General features: G+C 48.8%; 1 protein-coding gene across 2 annotated transcripts; it reads left to right on the top strand.

The window, feature by feature from the left end:
- Window positions 1-12,644: 12,644 nt before the first annotated feature.
- On the top strand, window positions 12,645-18,460 carry Tmem86a (transmembrane protein 86A). Of its 2 annotated transcripts, none has more exons than XM_075952713.1 (3): window positions 12,645-12,849; window positions 16,559-16,823; window positions 17,144-18,460. In XM_075952713.1, exons 1-3 carry the CDS (start codon window positions 12,829-12,831, stop codon window positions 17,578-17,580), a joined length of 723 nt encoding a protein of 240 aa, XP_075808828.1. In that variant the 5' UTR covers window positions 12,645-12,828; the 3' UTR covers window positions 17,581-18,460. The 2 variants fall into 2 exon arrangements, with proteins under 2 accessions (XP_075808828.1, XP_075808827.1); XM_075952712.1 differs by lacking the exon at window positions 12,645-12,849 and adding an exon at window positions 14,003-14,515.
- Window positions 18,461-18,963: the final 503 nt, after the last annotated feature.

The following is an 18,963-nucleotide window of genomic DNA, read 5'->3' on the forward strand; positions in this document are numbered from 1 at the left end:
TTCTTATTTGGTGGACCAATGTATTTAATTAGGGTATCTTATGGGATCGTGTTCAATCCAGCGGTACCATTGAATACGTCTTTCCCTCCCCAGTAACCACTGATTGTCTATCGACCCACAGGGATGGGTGGAGCCTTGTGAGACCCTCTCTGCTCAGTGACGGAATGTTGACAATCCCAGTCTTAGATGCTGTCACAGTTGCTTAGAGTCCAAGAGCCATCCCTGAAAGACAGATGGAGATAATACACTACATTGTAACACTCCTTCTTCTGGCTCTAACGTATCAACTCATATCTTGTCCATTTGGCAAAAAATAGCCAGATGCACCAATCATGGGCTGTCAGTCAGTTCACATGGTCTGACGGTCTCCTGTGGATGGAACTTCAAATCCACTTGGTCACGCCAATAACAGTTGTCATTGCACCAGTGGGCTTGTCTGCGGCGTCCACCTGGAGAACCCGTTTTTACAGAGTTATGGGCACACCAGTCCTTTGGATAAGGCACTGTCAATTCTGTAAAAATCTTCTGAAATCATGACATTTCTCCCTTCTATCGTATCCCAGCAGAGTATAAACCTGACTTTTCCTGTAGGGCAACTGGATACCTCCACCAACCCCAACACGCACCATGAAGCCATGGTGGGGAAAGGATTCAGTCAAGTCTTTGTTCTCACAGTCAAAATCTACATAAACTAGTCCCCCACAAACCTTCTTTATTGACAGTTCTCACTGATGAGAAGGGAGCCTCATGCAGGAGGTAACATGTCTGCTCTAACAGCAGACACAGGAAGGTGGAATCTACTGGTCTGCTCTGACTTAACAGCCTACTAATATTCTGTATTAGCCTTTACCTTGGTTTCAACTAACATAGGATCAAAAATCCAGAAAATTAACTGTTTATACAGGAAAAAGATCTGTGTCCCTAAAACTAGCTTCAGAGCGAAAAATCCTTACCCGGACACCCTGCTGGAGTCAAAAGCAGGGTCCCCAGAATAGATTCCTTTATCCAACCAGCTAGATACTAATGTAAATCAAGCCCGCAGGTTAGTATAGCTACCAAGGCTGTGTTCTCAGCTGCAGGGGAACCTCACAGCCACACCCCTCTGAGACATAAGGTGCCTCCTTGCCAGATCCACAGGTTTCTTGTGGCTCTGTGAACATGCATGCTTGATACTATTGTTGCCGCCTATGGGACTGCTAACTTGTCTGTATGCCCATATAAACTGAAAGCTTGTGGAGATCACCCCCTGTTTTCTTTTTTACCCTTAGCCTTAGGTGCTTATCCCTTACCCTGATGCCTGGCTCCTATGCCTTATGCTTTATGTTCCTATGCTTCTTCTTCTCCCTTCTTTCATCTTCCCCCAAGACATAAAGAAACATACAAGGAAAACGTGCCTGAGTCATCAGCTTGTTCTACCCTTCAGATCCTGTTCAAGCCAGTTTCGCTCCTTGCAGAAGTCCTGTTCTGAGCCCCGAGAGAGGGCTGAGGTTGGTACTAAGTAGCTCTCTATGCTTGTCTCCCTCGCTGTTCAGCATTTTTGCATACTTGACCCACTGCTAAGTAACACTGGGCAATTTTTCCTCAGCAACCTGCACGATGCCTTCCAGCACTATAAAAGTCAGTTAGTTATCCGGGAGGAAGCTTCTAGCACAGCCCCAACTGGATGTCTCTGTCCTGTCTGCTGGTGTCTTCAGCAAAAGAGCCTTAGCAGCCGATGTCAGTGGGTGATCAACAGTGGTGGCAATAGCCTATGTGTTTGAGGGATCCTCGAGGCTTCCCTGGCCAACAATTTGTAGGAGGTAGCCCACTTCTGGAACTGGGATTTTCACTGAATGATCTTATGGGTTCTGGGAAGTCACTCTGTTCATTTATGCGGGGCACCTCAATTTAAACCGTCCATTCAAAAAGTTTAAGTAGTTTAGCTATTTATTTGTACAAATGTGTGTATGTCATAGGCATGTGTGGAGGTCAGAGGACAGCTTGGAAGATGTGTTTTGTTTCACCACGTGGGTTCTGGGAGATCAAATGCAGGTCATTAGGCTTAGTGACAAACATATTTTACCCATGGAGTCATCTCTCCAGCCCTCCTCCTCCTTCTTCTCCTTCCCCTTCTCCTTCTTCTTTTAGTCTTACGTTTATTTTTTATGTTGAATGTTATAATTTTAGCTTTTTTGTTTTGTTTTGTTTGACAGGGTTTCTCTGTGTAGCAGATCTGGCTGTATTGGAACTCACTGTGTAGACCAGGCTGGCCTCGAACTCACAGAGATCCACCTGCCTCTGCCTTCTCAGTGCTGGGATTAATGGTATGTGCCACCACCACTCGGTTTTAGCTCCTTAGTTCTTATGTGGGTCCTTTGGTTGGATCTAGAAACCTGGTAAATACAAGAACTGATTTGTTTACTTTTTGAGACAGGGTCTCACTATGTAGTCCTAACTGGCCTAGAACTCACTGTGTAGACCAGGCTGGCCTAGAATTCGCAGAGATCCTTTTGCCTCTGCCTCCTGAGTGTTGGGTTTTTTCCTAAAGAGAGGGTCTCACTTTGTAGCCTTGGCTGACCTAGCATTACCACACCTGACTTGATTTTATTTTTTTGAGACAAGGTCTTAAGCTCAGGCTAGTTTAGAATTTGCTATGCATTTGATGGTGACTTTGAGCCTATGGTTCCCCTGCCTCCACTTCAAGTGGATAACAGAATAAGATAGTCATCTTTCTTGATATCAGAGTTGATTAGCAAGAGAGCTCTCCCCCAAATCAACAGAAGGCTTTTAGTATCCTAAACCACAGCCCTGATTGTTCAGGGTCTTGTTTCTGGAGATGGGGAACTCAGATCTCACTAGATTGCTACACTGTTCCTTTGGCAGAAGAACAGATGCCAGAACTGCCTCTCTCTACCTCTGAGTGCTGGGATTAAAGGTGTGCACCAACAAACCCAGAAAGAAAAAAAAAAGAGTTTTTAAAAATTAATTTTAAAAGTATAGGGAGATCCCTCAGCAAGGCCCAAGGAAGTGGCCAAGTATGATGTCTTTATACCTTTAAAATAAAGAATTACGTCGGGTGGTGGTGGTGCATGCCTTTAATCCCAGCAGTTGGGAGGCAGATGTGAGTTTGAGGCCAGCCTGGTCTACAGATCTAGTTTTAGGACAGTCAAGGCTATACAGAGAGAAATACTGTCTCCCCCTAAAACAAAACAACCAACCAACCAAACAAAAACAAAAAATTATATCTGGACTTGGAGTAAATTCTGTGGGTGTTTCCAGTAAATCCACAGAACAAGAGGGTGTTAAAGCTGGTGGAAAGGAAGGGTAATTTCAAAGCATTTGTTTATTTGGTTCCCGAGAGGCCCCAGTTATCAGACTCTGATGACCAAAGGCATTTTCCAGCAGGGAATGAGAGGGACTTTCCTCTCAAAAGAATATGGCTTACTGAGCACAAGAAAAGACAGGGCAAAGGGTCCTGTAGCTGTCATTTCTAATTGATTTCAGCTGGAAACAATCAAGATCTCCACTTGGCAATTTTGAAGCTACTACATCTGTAATTCCGTGTCCTGGATAGTTTTATATCAAGTTGACACAAGCTAGAGTCATCTGAAAGGAGGGAACCTCAATTGAGAAAATGCCTCCATAAGATCTGGCTTTAGGGCATTTTCTTAATTAGTGGCTGATGTGGGAGGGTCCAGTCCATTGTGGTTCCATTCCTGGGCTGGTGGTCCTGGGTTCTATAAGGAAGCAGGCTGAGCAAGCCATGATGAGCAAGCCAGTAAGTAGTAGCTCCCCTCCATGACCTTTGCATCAGCTCCCACCTCCAGGTTCCTGCCCTGCTTGAGTTCTTGTCCCCACTTCCTTTGGTAAAGAACAGTGCTGTGGAAGCAGAAGTCAAATAAACCCTTTGCTCCCCAGGTTACTTTTGGACATAGTGTTTCATCACACCCGTGATAATCCTAACTCTGACAGGGGAAGGAACTTCTTAAAAATCTTTGGAATCAATCCCTCCACGACCCACTGCCATTGCTCCAAATGGGTCTTCTTCAGTAACAGCTTCTTAATTGTTCTCTTTGCCTGCTGTTACGGACTGCGCTGTCCCACAGACTTCATTCCAACTGTGTCTGAGTACATCTGTTGCAATATAATCCTCAAACCCACAGACTTCTTTCTGCTGTGCTTCCTATCACGTTCCCTGGTACCCTAAGATGCAGACCTATCTTGCCACTCAGCCACACCTTTAGCTGTTAGCACACATCGACAGCTGAGGCTCGTACACATTATCCTTTAAACAGTCAGACACTCTTTCCTCTAGAAGACCTTTTCTTATATCTCCCCTTGGCAAGCATTTTTTTTTCTTTTCTTTTCTTTTTTTGTTTTTTTTCGAGACAAGGTTTCTCTGTGGTTTTGGAGCCTGTCCTGGAACTAGCTCTTGTAGACCAGGCTGGTCTCGAACTCACAGAGATCCGCCTGCCTTTGCCTCCCGAGTGCTGGGATTACAGGCATGCACCACCACCTCCCGGCCATTGGCAAGCATTTTTTAAGAAGAATTTTTATTAATTATTTGAAAATTTCATGCAATTGTTTTGGTCAGATTCACCCCATTCCATCCCTAGATCCATCCCCCCACCTCTCTATCGCCTCAAGTTCATTGTCCTTTTTTTTCCCCCATGATATTTATTGAGCTCTACATTTTTCTCTGCTCCCCTCCCTGCCTCTCCCCTCCTCCTTCAACCTTCCCCCAAGGCCCCCATGCCCCCAATTTACTCAGGAGATCTTGTCTTTTTCTACTTTCTACTTCCCATGTAGATTAGATCTATGTAAGCTTCTCTTAGTGTCCACATTGTTGTCTAAGTTTTCTGGGATTGTGGTTTGTAGGCTGGCTTTCTTTGTTTTATGTTAAAAACCACCTATGAGTGAGTACATGTGATAATTGTCTTTCTATGTCTGGGTTACCTCACTCAAAATAATGTTTTCTAGTTCCATCCATTTTCCTGCAAAATTCAAGATGTTGTTATTTTTTTCTGTTGTGTCGTACTCCATTGTGTAAATGTACCACTTTTTTAAAAAAAATCTATTCTTCAGCTGAGGGGCATTTAGGTTGTTCCCAGGTTCTGGCTATGACAAACAAAGCTGCTATGAACATAGTTGAGCACATGTCCTTGTGGCACGATTGAGCATCCTTTGGATATATACCTAAAAGTGGTATTATTGGGTCTTGAGGAAGGTTGTTTCCTAATTTTCTGAGAAATCACCACACTGACATCCAAAGGGGTTGTACCAGCTTGCATCCCCACCAGCAATGCAGAAGTGTTCTCTTTCCCCACAACCTCTCCAGCATAAGTTGTCATCAGTGTTTTTGATCTTGGTCATTCTTACAGGTGTAAGATGGACTCTCAGAGTTGTTTTGATTTGCATTTCTCTGATGACTAAGGATGTTGAACATTTCCTTAAGTGTCTTTCAGCCATTTTAGGTTCCTCTGTTGAGAGTTCTCTGTTTAGGTCTGTACTCCATTTTTTTTTTTATTGGATTATGTGATCTTTTGGTGTCCAATGTCTTGAGTTTTTTTTTTTTGTTTTGTTTTGTTTTTTGTTTTTTGAGACAGGGTTTCTCTGTGGTTTTGGAGCCTGTCCTGGAACTAGCTCTTGTAGACCAGGCTGGTCTCGAACTCACAGAGATCCGCTTGCCTCTGCCTCCCAAGTGCTGGGATTAAAGGCGTGCGCCACCACCGCCCTGCTGTCTTGAGTTGTTTGTATATTTTGGAGATCAGCCCTCTGTCTGATGTGGGGTTAGTGAAGATCTTTTCCCATTCTGTAGGTTGTTGTTTTGTCTTGTTGACCGTGTCCTTTGTTTTACAGAAGCTTTTCATTTTCAGGAGGTCCCATTTATTAATTGTTTCTCTCAGTGTCTGTGCTGCTGGGGTTATATTTAGGAAGTGGTTCCCTGTGCCAATGCGTTCAAGTGTACTTCCCACTTTCTCGTCTATAAAGTTCACTGTGGCTGGCTTTATGCTGAGGCCTTTGATCCATTTGGACTTGAGTTTTGTGCATGGTGATAGATACGGGTCTATTCTCATTTTTCTACATGTTATATCCTGTTATGCCAGCACCACTTGTTAAATATGCTTTCTTTTTTTCATTTGATATTTTTTGCTTCCTTATCAAAGATCAGGTGTTCGAAGATGTGTGGATTGACATCCGGGTCTTCTCTTTGGTTCCATTGGTCCTTTTGTCTGTTCTTATGCCAGTACCAGGCTGTTTTTAGTACTGTTGTTCTGTAGTAGAGTTTGAAGTTAGGGATTGTGATGCCTCCAGAAGTTCTTTTATTGCCCAGGATTGTTTTGGCTATCCTGGGTTTTTTGCTTTTCCAAATGAAGTTGAGTACCGTCATTGTCCTTTTAAAAATTATTATTAGTAGGCCATTGAGTCCAATTTGTGCTGCCTCTGAGTGTGGTGCCATCCACAGGAGCCACACTTCTTTTTTTTTTTATTTTTGAGACAGGGTTTCTCTGTGGTTTTGGAGCCTGTCCTGGAACTAGCTCTGTAGACCAGGCTGGTCTTGAACTCACAGAGATCCTCCTGCGTCTGCCTCCTGAGTGCTGGGATTAAAGGCGTGCGCCACCACCGCCCGGCCAGGAGCTACACTTTTAAAGAAGACTGATTCCCGCTTCAAGCCATTCGCCATTCGTAGTTCCCCAGTCAGGGGTAGGTAGGGGCTCATGAACCCCTTCCTTCCGTGCTAGAATGTTTACTGACTTGATGATGTGCAGGCAATCACAGCCCCTGTGAGCTGACCCTTTCTTTTGCTTGCAATTTATTTATACATTGATGTCTGTTGTCCTTAAATAATGTATCTTCTTGAAGACTTTGTTTTGGGCAACCATTTAACCTGGGCTCACTGTCTGTCAGGCCCTTAATGAGGTAAGAGCTTCTCCCAGAGCTCATTGCTCTTGCCCAGCTCCAGGCGCATGCTTTCTGGATGTACAGCACAGTGTGTTATCTAGCACAAAGCACCCCAAGTTGCATGAGCACATGACTAACTAGAGGGAACGTGTCAACTTGTGGATGTCAGAGCTCCACCCTGAAGTTCTTGAGTCAGAAGCTTGTGGGGAAAGTGTGGGCACCCAGGAGTTTAGTGAGCTTCCTCATGCTTCGGATGTGTCCCAGTTTGTAAATGTTGAGGGGTTCCACCTGCTCATCAGGAAGGTTCGTCCTTGGCTCATTCCAGGCAGACAGAAGCCCACCCTAAATTCCAGTTCCCTTAAAAGAAGAGAAGCAGCCCGGCGGTGGTGGCACACGCCTTTAATCCCAGCACTCGGGAGGCAGAGGCAGGCGGATCTCTGTGAGTTCGAGGCCAGCCTGGTCTACAGAGCTAGTTCCAGGACAGGAACCAAAAGCTACAGAGAAACCCTGTCTCGAAAATCCAAAAAAAAAAAAACCCAAACAAAACAAACAAACAAACAAACAAAAAACAGAAGAAGAAAATCACAAAGTGTAAAAAGACCAAGTTTGAGGAGTTTCATATTTCAATGCCTGTGTACTGCTTTCATTTAGTTCCTTGAAGAACTGTGCAAGGAAACTATTTGCCTCCCCATTTCAAAAACAAACAGACAAACAAACAAAATCAAAAAAACTGAAGCCAGAGTCAGCCACTCGTCCAGGAGGAATGGCTGGTGCTGGAAATCGAAGCAGGAACTTCTGGCCTCTGACGCTGTCCCTCCCTGTGACACTGGGCTGCCGTCCCACACCTGCTGTAGCTAATGCCTCTCTTATGTGTGTCTGGCTTCCCACTGTCCTCAGGTACCCACAGCATACCGCTGCTGGTCTTGGTGGGGTTTCTACAGGCCTAGGAAAAATGGGAAAAGATAAGAGAGACACTATTCTTCTCATTACCATGTCTCAGAAAAGGAGAATGTCACGGATTTTCTGCTGATGGCCAGAAAGGATACCAAATCAGCCAACACCAAGAACAAGGGTAGTGTGAGATTCAAAGTCCGGTGCACCCGAAACCTTTGTGTTCTGATTACCACCAACAAGGAGAAGGCGGAGATACTGTAGCAGTCCCTTTGGCAGTGAAGGGGCAGAAATGAACCAATCCTCCTTATTTGCAATGTATTTAAAATCTTGAAAAGTCAAAAGAAAGAAAGGGAGGGGAGGTTTAAACATAGTCTTCTGAAAAAGGTTTCATTGCTGGGCAGTGGTGGCGCACACCTTTAATCCCAGCACTCGGGAGGCAGAGGCAGGTGGATCTCCGTGAGTTCGAGGCCAGCCTGGTCTACAAGAGCTAGTTCCAGAGTTCTAGGACAGCTGGGGCTATTACACAGAGAAACCCTGTCTTGAAAAAAACAAAACAAAAACTCCAAAATAAGCTTTATTGTAAAACTTTTTAAAAGGGGCTAAATTCAGCCTATCTGGAAGATAGAGGGACATGGAGACAGAGCTGAGCCCCCACCGTAATTAACCCCTGCCCTCTTTCCAGTCAGAGCCAAGAGGGGCGTATGGTGAGAACCCCAGCGCTTCCTCTGGAGTTTCAACCCTATTGTAACACACGAGTCTGACATGCTTCCAAAGTCTGTACTCCTCCGGATGGGAGACAGGAAGCTGGGCTGAAATAGGAAAGGGTTTGGGGAGGGCTGGGATAATATAAATAACTCCCCGACCTTTGCACAGCGTTGCCCCCTCCCAACCCCCTGCCTCACTGTCCCTGTCCACTGTTCTGATCAGATCTGTGGAGAGAGAAGTGTCAGCCTCCCCAGCAGGACTGGGGGCTTCATGGCGACAGGGGAGCTCTGTTGTGTTCGTGTCTGCATCTAGAGGCAACCTGTTTTGGTGTAAGTGATCAGTGAGTGCCGTTTGTACGCCTGACTGAAGAAGGAACAATGAAGAGCCTGGACTTAAACCAGCCCCAGCCCAGAGTCCAATCACAGAGCCCAGCATTTTTGTTGAGACTACCTCTGATTCCACATATTAATTTCTAACAGTATCAAAATTCAGCCCTCCAGGAGGGTCCAGAAAAGGAGTTCTGGTAGATTCTTTGGTCCCAAACCATGGATTACATTGTGATCTCCAGCGTTCACCTCCCTGCCTCCATGACACAGGCATTCTGGAATGGATGTTCTCAGATGACTTGGTATTCCTAGGTCAGCTCCTGGAAGCAGAGAGGGAAGGAATGTGTGTGTGTGTGTGTGTGTGTGTGTGTGTGTGTGTGTGTGTGTGTGTGCGTGCATGCATGCAGAGTCTCACACAGACCTTGGGGCATGGAACATAGTTTGGAAATGGGAATGGGTAGTGGTTCACATTTCTGAAGCTTCTGCTACTGCACAGGAGAAGTAAAGCCACCTTTCGTCACCTTTTCTGGATGGAGTTAACCAAACCACAATCCCATGTTATCTCTGCGTGGCATAGCACCTGGGTGTGTCTGTCTCTTTCCTTGTGAGTGCACTTGTATCTGAGTATATCAGAGCTTACAGACACATGTTTACCTGTGTTTGTCTCTTTACAGCTTTTCCTGGTATGCTGTTCCCCTAAATATCATAGGCTCTCAGAGCTTGGCTTGGCGCTTCTTTTCTGCTCTATCAAGACTCTCCACTGGCTAGTCACATCCAGCTAGCTGTCGGTATGGCTATCACTTATGCACTTGACCCTAGTCCAAAGCCCAGGAAACAACTGGCTGTGACTCGCAAGTCTATACTCGAAAGTCTTTACTTCTGGTCTGAGCTCTAGCTTGGTGTCTAGTGCCTTCCAAACACCCCCCGTTTGGCTGGCACATGTTCATCTCTCTTTAAAAAATCCTATCACTTGGGTCAGGCATATTATCACTGGGATTAAAGGGTACATGCCTTTAATCCCAGCACCGGGGATGCAGAGGCAAGTGAATCTTTGGAAGCCAGTCTAGTCAATACAGTGAGTTACAACATAGTGGGGCCCTGTCTCAAAAACAAACAAGCAAATAATCAAACCACCCCAACAACCTGATCAACCTAGTCCCGCATACTTTTATCACAATTTCATGTCACACCCTTGTGATATTTCTAATATTTCTTCTCCAGATCTTCAGGTTAAGTGGGAGGGTAATAGGAGTGAAGCCTAAGATTCTATTTTTGTTTGTTTGTTTTTCTGAGACAGGCTTTCTTTCTGTAGCCTTCCTGCCTTGTTGGAACTCACTCTGTAGATCAGGCTGGCCTTGAACTCACAGAGATCCACCCACACGTCTCTGCCTCCGGAGTGCTGGGATTAAAGGTGTGTGCCACCACCGCCTGACTGGAGTGAAGATCTTAAAGCTGGTTAGGTGTGCTCTGGGGAGTCTGGACCAGATCTAGAGAGCCGGAACTAACCAGAGAAGTTAATAGCGGAAAACAATTGGCATCGACCGGCCTAAGTCCAAACTCCTTAGTAGAACCTTCAAGATCCTTCCTGACTTGGCTCCTCTTATTTCTTCTCCAGTTTCCCTAGTTCACAGCATCACCCTCCCTCTCCCAGGCTACAGGGTTGTCCCCGATTCCGTGTGTGTCTCTTGTGCTGTTCTGCGTATATCTGACTCCATCTTCCTGGAAGGTTGTACTCAATGGTGCTTGCTCAATGAAGCCTAACTTATTCTTCTAGATTAAGCCCCATCTTCCTCTACTGTGACAAGTACAATGAATTACCCTGATGTCTTCTGTATGTCAGCTGTCACATACATTCATACTTGAATGATTGTCATCTTTTTTTTTTCTCTTGAGACTGTGCTGACCATACTGGTCCTGACTCTGTGGGCTCTAGGCACCCTTCCGCATCAGCTTCCTGAGCATCTGGGACTACAGGTATGTGACACCACACCCGGCTTCATAACGCAATTACTGGAGTTGCTACACCACCTGTTTGTTGACTCGCCCGCCCGCAGTCAGCTGTGAACTCCGTGAGCTCACAGGCTGTTTTCGACTCGATGTTTCTCACTCTGGCATCTAACACGAGAGCCGGCACATGTGCAGACACACTTTATATATCTCTCAGTGGACTGAATCAGCGCACGAAATGAAAATTGAATAAAAATATGTTACCCATATGAACAAAATTAGGATACATCGTCTCTTTGAGGGAAAGCACACTTTTCAGGGTTTGCGTCACTGACGGCCCAATATCTAGAGGATTGAACAGAAGAGAGTCGGTCACTACCTGTAGAGGCGGTGGGTAGATCCGCCAAACTGTTGCTAATACCTAGTTCCCTTTTCCCTCTTGGAGTTGCAGAGTTCCCAATAAAATTGAATGCTCACTGAACAGGGAAGGAAATTTTTGGCAAAGACTAGAAGTGGGAGCTAAATTTGCACAGTAGCTGCTCCAGTGGCTAGGGTCAGGAAGTTATAGTCTTGGGGGGAAAGAAACAAGGGAGGGGTAAGCTAATGAAGGGCAAAAAGAGCCCTATCTTTCCCATGCTTGCTAAAGACTTTCCAGGAATCCAAATGCCCCTATTTTTCTTCCTTCTATGGCCCTTTCTGCTCACCTGTCACCTGCTGAGAGGTGTCATTTAGCACGCAGCCACAGGATCTTAAGGAAGTCAGAAGTCACGGGCAGTCACTCTGGTAACCATCTTAGTCAGACCGGTTTGAGTCAACCACCTGAAGAGGGACTTCTGGCCATGGGGCATTTTGTCTTCAAAGATAAGATTAGGGCAGGGCAGAAATTCAGTTAGCTCAAGCAGGCAGAGAAAGACGAGGATTAGGTAACTAAACCAGTCGTTGGTCCAGAGGCACACTGCCAAAGACTGAGGTTTGAGGAAGACAGCCCGAGTTAGCCAGGGAGGAGCATTTCTTCTAGAAATGCGGATTCTCAGCTGGTCCAATGGACCTTGTCCACGTGTTCCTCCCACTCCGATAGGCCTCTGACAGCTGAACTCAACTAGCTAGAAGTGGTGTTTCTGGCCAGCACTGTGCTTAAGTCTAAGGCTTGGACTCCAAAGGGAAGAGAGAAGGACCAAGAACGGATCTGGGCAGCAGGTCTCTGTGAATTCAAGTCCAGCCTCGCCTACAGAGTTCCAGGTCAGCCAGAGCTATACAGTACAACTCTTCTCAAAACAAAACAACAATAACGATAGGAGGATAGATTGGGAAACAGCATGGAGGAACGATGCCACTGTTCTGTGGACCACTATTTATGAAATTACTTTGCCCATTGGTAGTACTATTCTGTGAGTGACATTTCTAGGCTTTATGCTTTTCTGTATATTTAGGTATTTGTATATGAAGCTTATGAAAACCGGTGAATGAGCAGGTTTTGTGAACCACTAATAAAGTTCACATTCTCAGGGGCTGGCGAGATGGCACATGGGTAGCAGCAGTACACACTGCTCTTGCAGAGGACCCGAGTTCTGTTCCCAACAGGCATTCCAGGCAACTCACAGATGCTCGTAATACCCCCTCCAGGGAGTTCTGACAACTCTGACCTCAACCGCACTCACCCCACCCCACCCCCAGGAGAGAAATCCTTTTAAAAGTTTACAATTTCATTTTTAGAATTAGACAAACTGGGGTCCAGAGGAACAAAAACACTAGACTTGACAATTCCCCTATGTGACAGGGACGTTTGGCCCGAAATTGGAAGGTATGTCATGATTTTATAACTTGTTCATGGGGAACTGAGGCTCCAAGGGCAGAGTGACGTGTGACCAGCTACAACCTCAGTGAGCCCCAGGAAAGGGGGGACAAACGGGGGGGGGGCATGTTCATGTTCGATCAGTTTGGAGTTCTTCCCCAGCAACACACACTTCCCCAGCAACATATGGTGTGTTTGAAAGCCTCGGGGACAGCTGTTCTCATCTCTCATTCTGAAAGGTAGGTGGTCTCCTCGAAGCTCCTGACTGGAAAAAACCAGACCATGAATTTGCCTAGAGATCAGGTGAGTGACTCCCCTTCCCCAAACCTTGTCTGTCACCCTTCATGGAACCTCCCTGGAATTTCAGGTTGTTAACAATGTTACAAAAAGAGGGCTGTCCAGTTCCAGGACAGGCTCCAAAGCTACAGAGAAACCCTGTCTCAGAAAACCAAAACCAAAACCAACAACAACAACAACAACAAAACAAAAACAAAAACAGAAAAAAAAAACCCAAAACCAAACCAAAACAAAAAGGGCTGTCCTTCTCTGAGAGGGTTAGGTCAGTAGTTTAGGGCTTAGGGATAGCTGGGGAACGGTTGGAGGGAAAACAAAGAGAATGACTGTGTGGGAACGGATAACTGGAGAAGCATCTTGTGTCTTCTCCAGGCCGGCAGGGGCCTGGTAACCGCATCTCGGGAAGCCGCCAGTGTTCCTCCCCTTCCCAACAGCCAAGGCCACAGCTAAAGCTCTGTGTGTATCCTGCGGAATTTGGAAAGCTCTATTTCCATGAAATTTCCTAGACAGACTTGAATTTCCTGACACCAGCAACCTTTCCCCTTCCTCATCCTATACAACAGGTCTGGACCGGGCAGAACCTTAGAGGTCACCCACTCATTTTACAGATGAGGAAATCTAGGCTAGAGAGGGCAGAGGCCATGGGATCTCTAGCGCTGCAATCCATGGGCTCCCTGCCAATCCATCCAGTTTTGAACAATACTTCTAAACATGCTCCAGCCCACCAGTCTTACAACCATTTACATTGGACTTGTGGCAGTCAGCTCACATTCCTTCGGGTCCTTAAGCACGCTCAGGTTTGCTGCCGTCCCTGCTTTGCTCTTGTCTGCCCCAGTTGTTCCAGCTGTGAGGGGTGTGTGATCAAGGCAACATAGTGCCCGTAGCCTTTACGGGGGGGGGGGGGGGGTCCACACACAGGCCGCTGCTTTCTTTCACCCGCGGCTTTAATAGTAGGTGAAGGATGGTGGTCAACCCTACAGCTGCCGTCCATAGCTGCACTGGTTCAGCGCACTTAATGTAACTACGATTCTGTATAGTTTATGTACATTGTGTGCCCGAATGTGTATCTCTTCCCATGGTGAAGGTTGAGTGTCTGTTGACTCTCCCGTGGCCGCTGGGACCTGTGACTACACTATTAAAGCTGTGTCTTATTGGAATTGCGACCGCCTAGACTGCCTGTTTAAAGGCTGACGAGAATCTATCTTTGCTTTTTGTTCCGGAGTTAAGAGAGGATGCATCTCGCGGTGCTCCCAGGGCAGTGATGTGCTGGTTTCCTAGCCAAGCTGGCTCCTTAGCCGTGGGGGTCGCGGTCACGTTCCGGGATGCCCTGGCACGCCTCCCGAAAGGGCGTGGCCTTGAGGCCCCGCCCGCGCCCGGGGTGGGAGGACCTCCTTTTCAGCGCAGAAACATGGGGGAGCCCAGCCGGCGCCGCCAGCCGGACTCCGCCCATCCGAGGCTCCGGCCCGCTCATTGGCTGTATCCGTGGTGACGTCGTACGGTTTACAGACAGTACTCCGAGCGCCAGGCGCGCGGGAGGTATTGTACTTCACCCCGCTTTGTTCCGTCGTCTGCTCACCTGGCCCTAGGTGCGTCCCGGCGGTGCAATCCGGAGCGGGTGCCAGCCGCCGCCGCCGCCGCCGCCGCCGCCGCCGCCATGGTGTCCCCGGTCACTGTGGTGAGTGCGCGAGCGCGCTCGCCGCGGCCGGAGCTCCCCCGGGCCTGGGACGAGGCAGCGGCCAGCTGGGCCGTCTGGGGAGCCGAGGAAGCTGGTGCCCCTCCTGGGGAAGCGCGGCTGTCACGGTCCCTTGCTCCTCACTCACGCGGCACCCCTCCTCCGCGCGCCCCCCGTCTGCCCGCGGGAGGGAGGAAAACACTGTGCACGTGACTCGGAAGCGTGACTTTGTTGATCCATGTGTGTCTGGAGCGGGTCCTCGGGTCTTGGCCTGGGACTGGACGCAGCAGGCCTCTGGGTTCGGCATGGTGGGACCTCAGAGAAGCGTTCGAGAGGGTGTGTGTGTCGGAGTGGGTGTGTGTGTGGGGGAAGACTTCTTGAGAATCCTGCCCCAAGTTCGTTTCCACGTTATCTTGTAGGCGCGGGAGCTGACGCCTCAGTCTAAGCAGTGCTGTTAAGGCGCTAGGTGACCTAGGTGACGGTGGACCGCTCTCTATTGGCTTGACCTCCTTTTCAAACTTCAACTCTAACCCTTGTCTTGTCTCCCCACCCTTCTAAGCTGGCTTCTCTGCCACGATTTCACCACCTACTGCTAGTTTCTTCTAGAAAATATGGGTCTGGGCGATGAGGGAAGAGCAAAGTTGATGTTTCGAGGGCTGACAGGTGGAGCTGGGCATCCCTGCGGATCTCCTCCCTCAACTGTGCCCTCACCCTGACTATTCCTGATAAGGGAAGTTTCCATGGGAAGGGAGTGTCAACTCTGCTCTCGTCTCTCACTGCTGGCAGAAAAAGAGCAGATTATTCTCTGGACCCACTGTATGTATGTATCTTCTCTACCCTTTCCCAGTAGCATCAGGTACCTGATTGCCTGGGACTCTGAGTGTGTCCTCACAGTCCTGTGTAGAATAGCTTGCTCACCCAGCCAGAGCACTTTTGGTGCAGTTTGGGGTCTATAGGGAACCCCAGCTGCTCCAATTCACCCTCAATTCGCCCTCCAATTCACCTGAACTAGCAAACCCAAGAGAAGCTTCAGGAGATCACAGAACATCTGCAGACTCTCCTCCCCCATCTCGGACTGTGCCTGCAGTGGCCTTGACTAAAACCTTTCTTTAGCTGCCCTCCCCCTAATCCAACTGAGACCCAATCAGCTGCGCCAACTTCCCCCTCTCAGTTCCCCATCTCCTCCCAGCCTGTCTGCTGGCTCCAGATCAGAAGCTGGGACAAGAAGCCCTCCCCACCCCCCTTCCTGTCTTTAGTGCCTCAAGTTGCTCTTATTCTCTGGGAAAAGAAATGACCAGCACCCCCTCTCCCTAGCCATGGAAATCTTTGGTGTTTCAAGCACTGTTTATTGCTCTCAACACAAATCTATTTCTCCTCCCAGCGTCCCTAGCACCTCTCTTTGTCCTTGGTGCCACCTTTAGTCTAAGGCAGGTAGAGTAGAAGCTGAGGGGCAGACTGGACAGGACAGAAAGCGTGTGGGGCAGAGGTACTGTCACTGTCCTACATTCCCGGCCCTCACCTGGTGTTGCCAGGGCTCTAAGCTTGAGTCCTGGCTCCAAAGCTGGGATCATGAGTTAGTCAGTGTGTTTCTGTGCTTTCTCTCTGACAGTGCTCCAATCCCACACAGCTGGGAACTGACGACGCTGACACTGACCACTGGGAGCGGTGCTGAGGGACCCCTCTAGGAGTGGTGGGGTGGGAGCCAGGAAGAGAACAGCACTAGGTTGTAGAAGGGGGTACCCTAATATTCACTGGTGGTCCCGTGAATGTTCTGGCCCAGCCCAAGGGCCAAGAGTGGACAAGAGTGATGGGACAGTGAAGCCCTTGCCTGTCCCGGTAAATCGAGCCTCAGGATGATAATGACTTTGTTCACATCCTGCTGACTGGTCGGAGCCTGACAGGCTAGGTTTCTCTGTCAGTCCTCCCTGTTCTGAGCCGTAAAGGGCTAGTGTGTGCCTTGTACCCTGGGAGAAAGGTGCTGGGTTTTACACGGTGAGCTTCTGTGCCTCCCACCTCTGAGTGTTGCCCTTGTCCTGTCTCTTCCAGGTGAAGAGCGAGGGACCCAAACTGGTGCCCTTCTTTAAGGCCACCTGCGTGTATTTTGTGCTCTGGCTGCCCTCATCCAATCCGTCGTGGGTCAGTGCCCTTATCAAGTGCCTACCCATCTTCTGCCTCTGGCTTTTCCTTCTGGCCCATGGCTTCCGATTCCTGCTGGCCCACCCCAGTGCCTCCCTCATCTTTGTGGGGCTCGTCTTCTCTGCTGTGGGTGATGCCTTCCTCATCTGGCAGGACCACGGTTACTTTGAGCATGGTCAGTAGTTAGAGGAGTTGCCTGGGAGGGTCCCTGGGGCTGGAGGAAAGAGGGTCTTGGGGTTGGGGTAGGGAAAGGCTTTGGAAGAAGGGACAGGGAGTTGGAGGGTTTCCGAGGCTGGGGACTTCGGTCTTCTGTTGGAGGAGGACCAGTTCTCTAAGGGAGCACGTGAGGGTGAATTTAAAACTATAGGTCTTCCTTACCCCCCTCTTATTCCCAGAGCAAAGCTGCTAGGTTATCCCCAGTCCCATTCCCTTCCCACAAGTACTCATTGGTCACCGAGCCTGCCTTTAGCATTCTTTATCCTCTCCCTCTTCCAGGTCTGCTGATGTTTGCCGTGACACACATACTCTATGCTTCGGCCTTTGGCATGCGGCCACTGGCTCTCCGGACAGGTCTGGTGATTGCAGTGCTGTCCGGGTTGTGCTATGCTCTGCTCTACCCAGGACTGTCAGGTGCCTTCACCTACTTGGTAGGGGTCTATGTGGCCCTCATCAGCTTCATGGGCTGGAGAGCTATGGCAGGGTTGCGGCTGGTTGGGGCAGCGTGGCGATGGACGGAGCTGGCGGCCGGCAGCGGTGCGCTGCTTTTCATCATCTCAGACCTGACCATCGCTCTCAACAAGTTCTGCTTCCCTGTGCCCTACTCTCGAGCACTCATCATGTCTACTTACTATGCTGCTCAGATGCTCATTGCCCTGTCAGCTGTCGAGAGTCGGGAGCCGGTGGAAGACTACAGGCTGAGCAAGGCCAACTGAAGAAGGGGCTGGGGTCTGCTCACCTTTCTCCTGGGGCTGGAGCCCAGACTCTGGGAGTGTGCAGGAGCTGGATCAGCCGGCACCTCCTGAGACAGTGGCAGGCGTCGAGGGGTAAGCAGGAAGCGCTCCCAGGAAAGCTGATAGTCCAGGAGAACACTGAGAGCTCAAAGAGGCAGCCTCATACCCTCGCCTAATTCAGAGCAGACCTCTCAGCGTCCCATCAGGACGGTCCGAGCCCTCCTGGAAGGCGATGGTGCTTTTTGACCCCTCATTTTTTTTTTTCTAGTCGGAAGAATGTGACTATCTCTTATGCCTAGGACCAATTGCCAAGCTCACCCTCTTCCATCTTTTCTCTCCCAAGATGACCCAGGACCAGAGCTTGAAACTCCTTCCCCAGGCTCCCCACTGGGAAGATTGGTTGAAGGTGGACCTAGTTTTCCTTTGTCTAGCCTTGTTACTTTGCCAGTCACAGTCTTCAAGTGCTGAGCGGATGTCTATGAGGTAGTAAGGGGAGCTTCCTTCACAGGCCATTCCCGAGCTCAGGCCTCGTGCCATCCATCACCCTTAGACTCTGTCCCCAGGGCTAGGGTGAACCATGCCAAAGGAAGGGGCTGGTCCCAGCTGTATGTCTTTGTCCTGCTGTCTGTAAAAGGCTTAAAGGAGTGGGCCTTGGAGAGCTCCTGAGGGGTGCTTAACCTGGCTCATGGCTGGGGGCCCTCCCCTAGCACACCATCAGCAACGCTTTCTTCCTGCCCTGGGAGTAAGTTCTGACAATTTGGGGTCTCACGACCCGAGGCACAGTCAATGCAAGGGGAGTAAGGGTGGGGTAACTCCACCCTCTACTGCCCGTATGAAAAAATAAAATTAAATGAAAACTCAAGGGCTGTTGGCTTCCTAACTTGTCTGCCTGTGTGGCACGTGCCTGTGCTGGACAGGAGTGGAAGGCGCGGTGCCAGGAGTCCTGGTTGTCCTCACAGCCTGGGTCACAGTTGTCTTCTTGGCTTGGCTTGGACATCTTGGCACCTAGCTGGCTCCCTGGCTGTGCTGACACTACTTGTTTCAGTGAGTCTCACTTCCCTGGTCATTTCTGTGTGTGTGTGTGTGGGTCTATACACGGTTATAGTTCAAGAGGGTGGGGGATGGGTAGTGTCTTGCTATTGTCTGCCCTTGTCCTTGACATAGTCCCCTGGGTCTAGGTGCTCAGTTGTCTTGGTAACCCTTAGCTATGCAGTTGCTGCATTGCCTTCTCTCCTGTCCACAGGCCAGACCAACTGCTTCTCTAGGTGACACAGACTTCTATTGTATCATCTCCTCCTTGGACTCTGGGTTTAGTTGAGCAGCAGAGAGGAATGGGATTAGATCTGCTGGTTCTTCCTTTAGATC

This window comes from Microtus pennsylvanicus, chromosome 18 (assembly GCF_037038515.1).
Source record: "Microtus pennsylvanicus isolate mMicPen1 chromosome 18, mMicPen1.hap1, whole genome shotgun sequence".
NCBI classification, from domain to species: Eukaryota; Metazoa; Chordata; class Mammalia; order Rodentia; family Cricetidae; genus Microtus; species Microtus pennsylvanicus.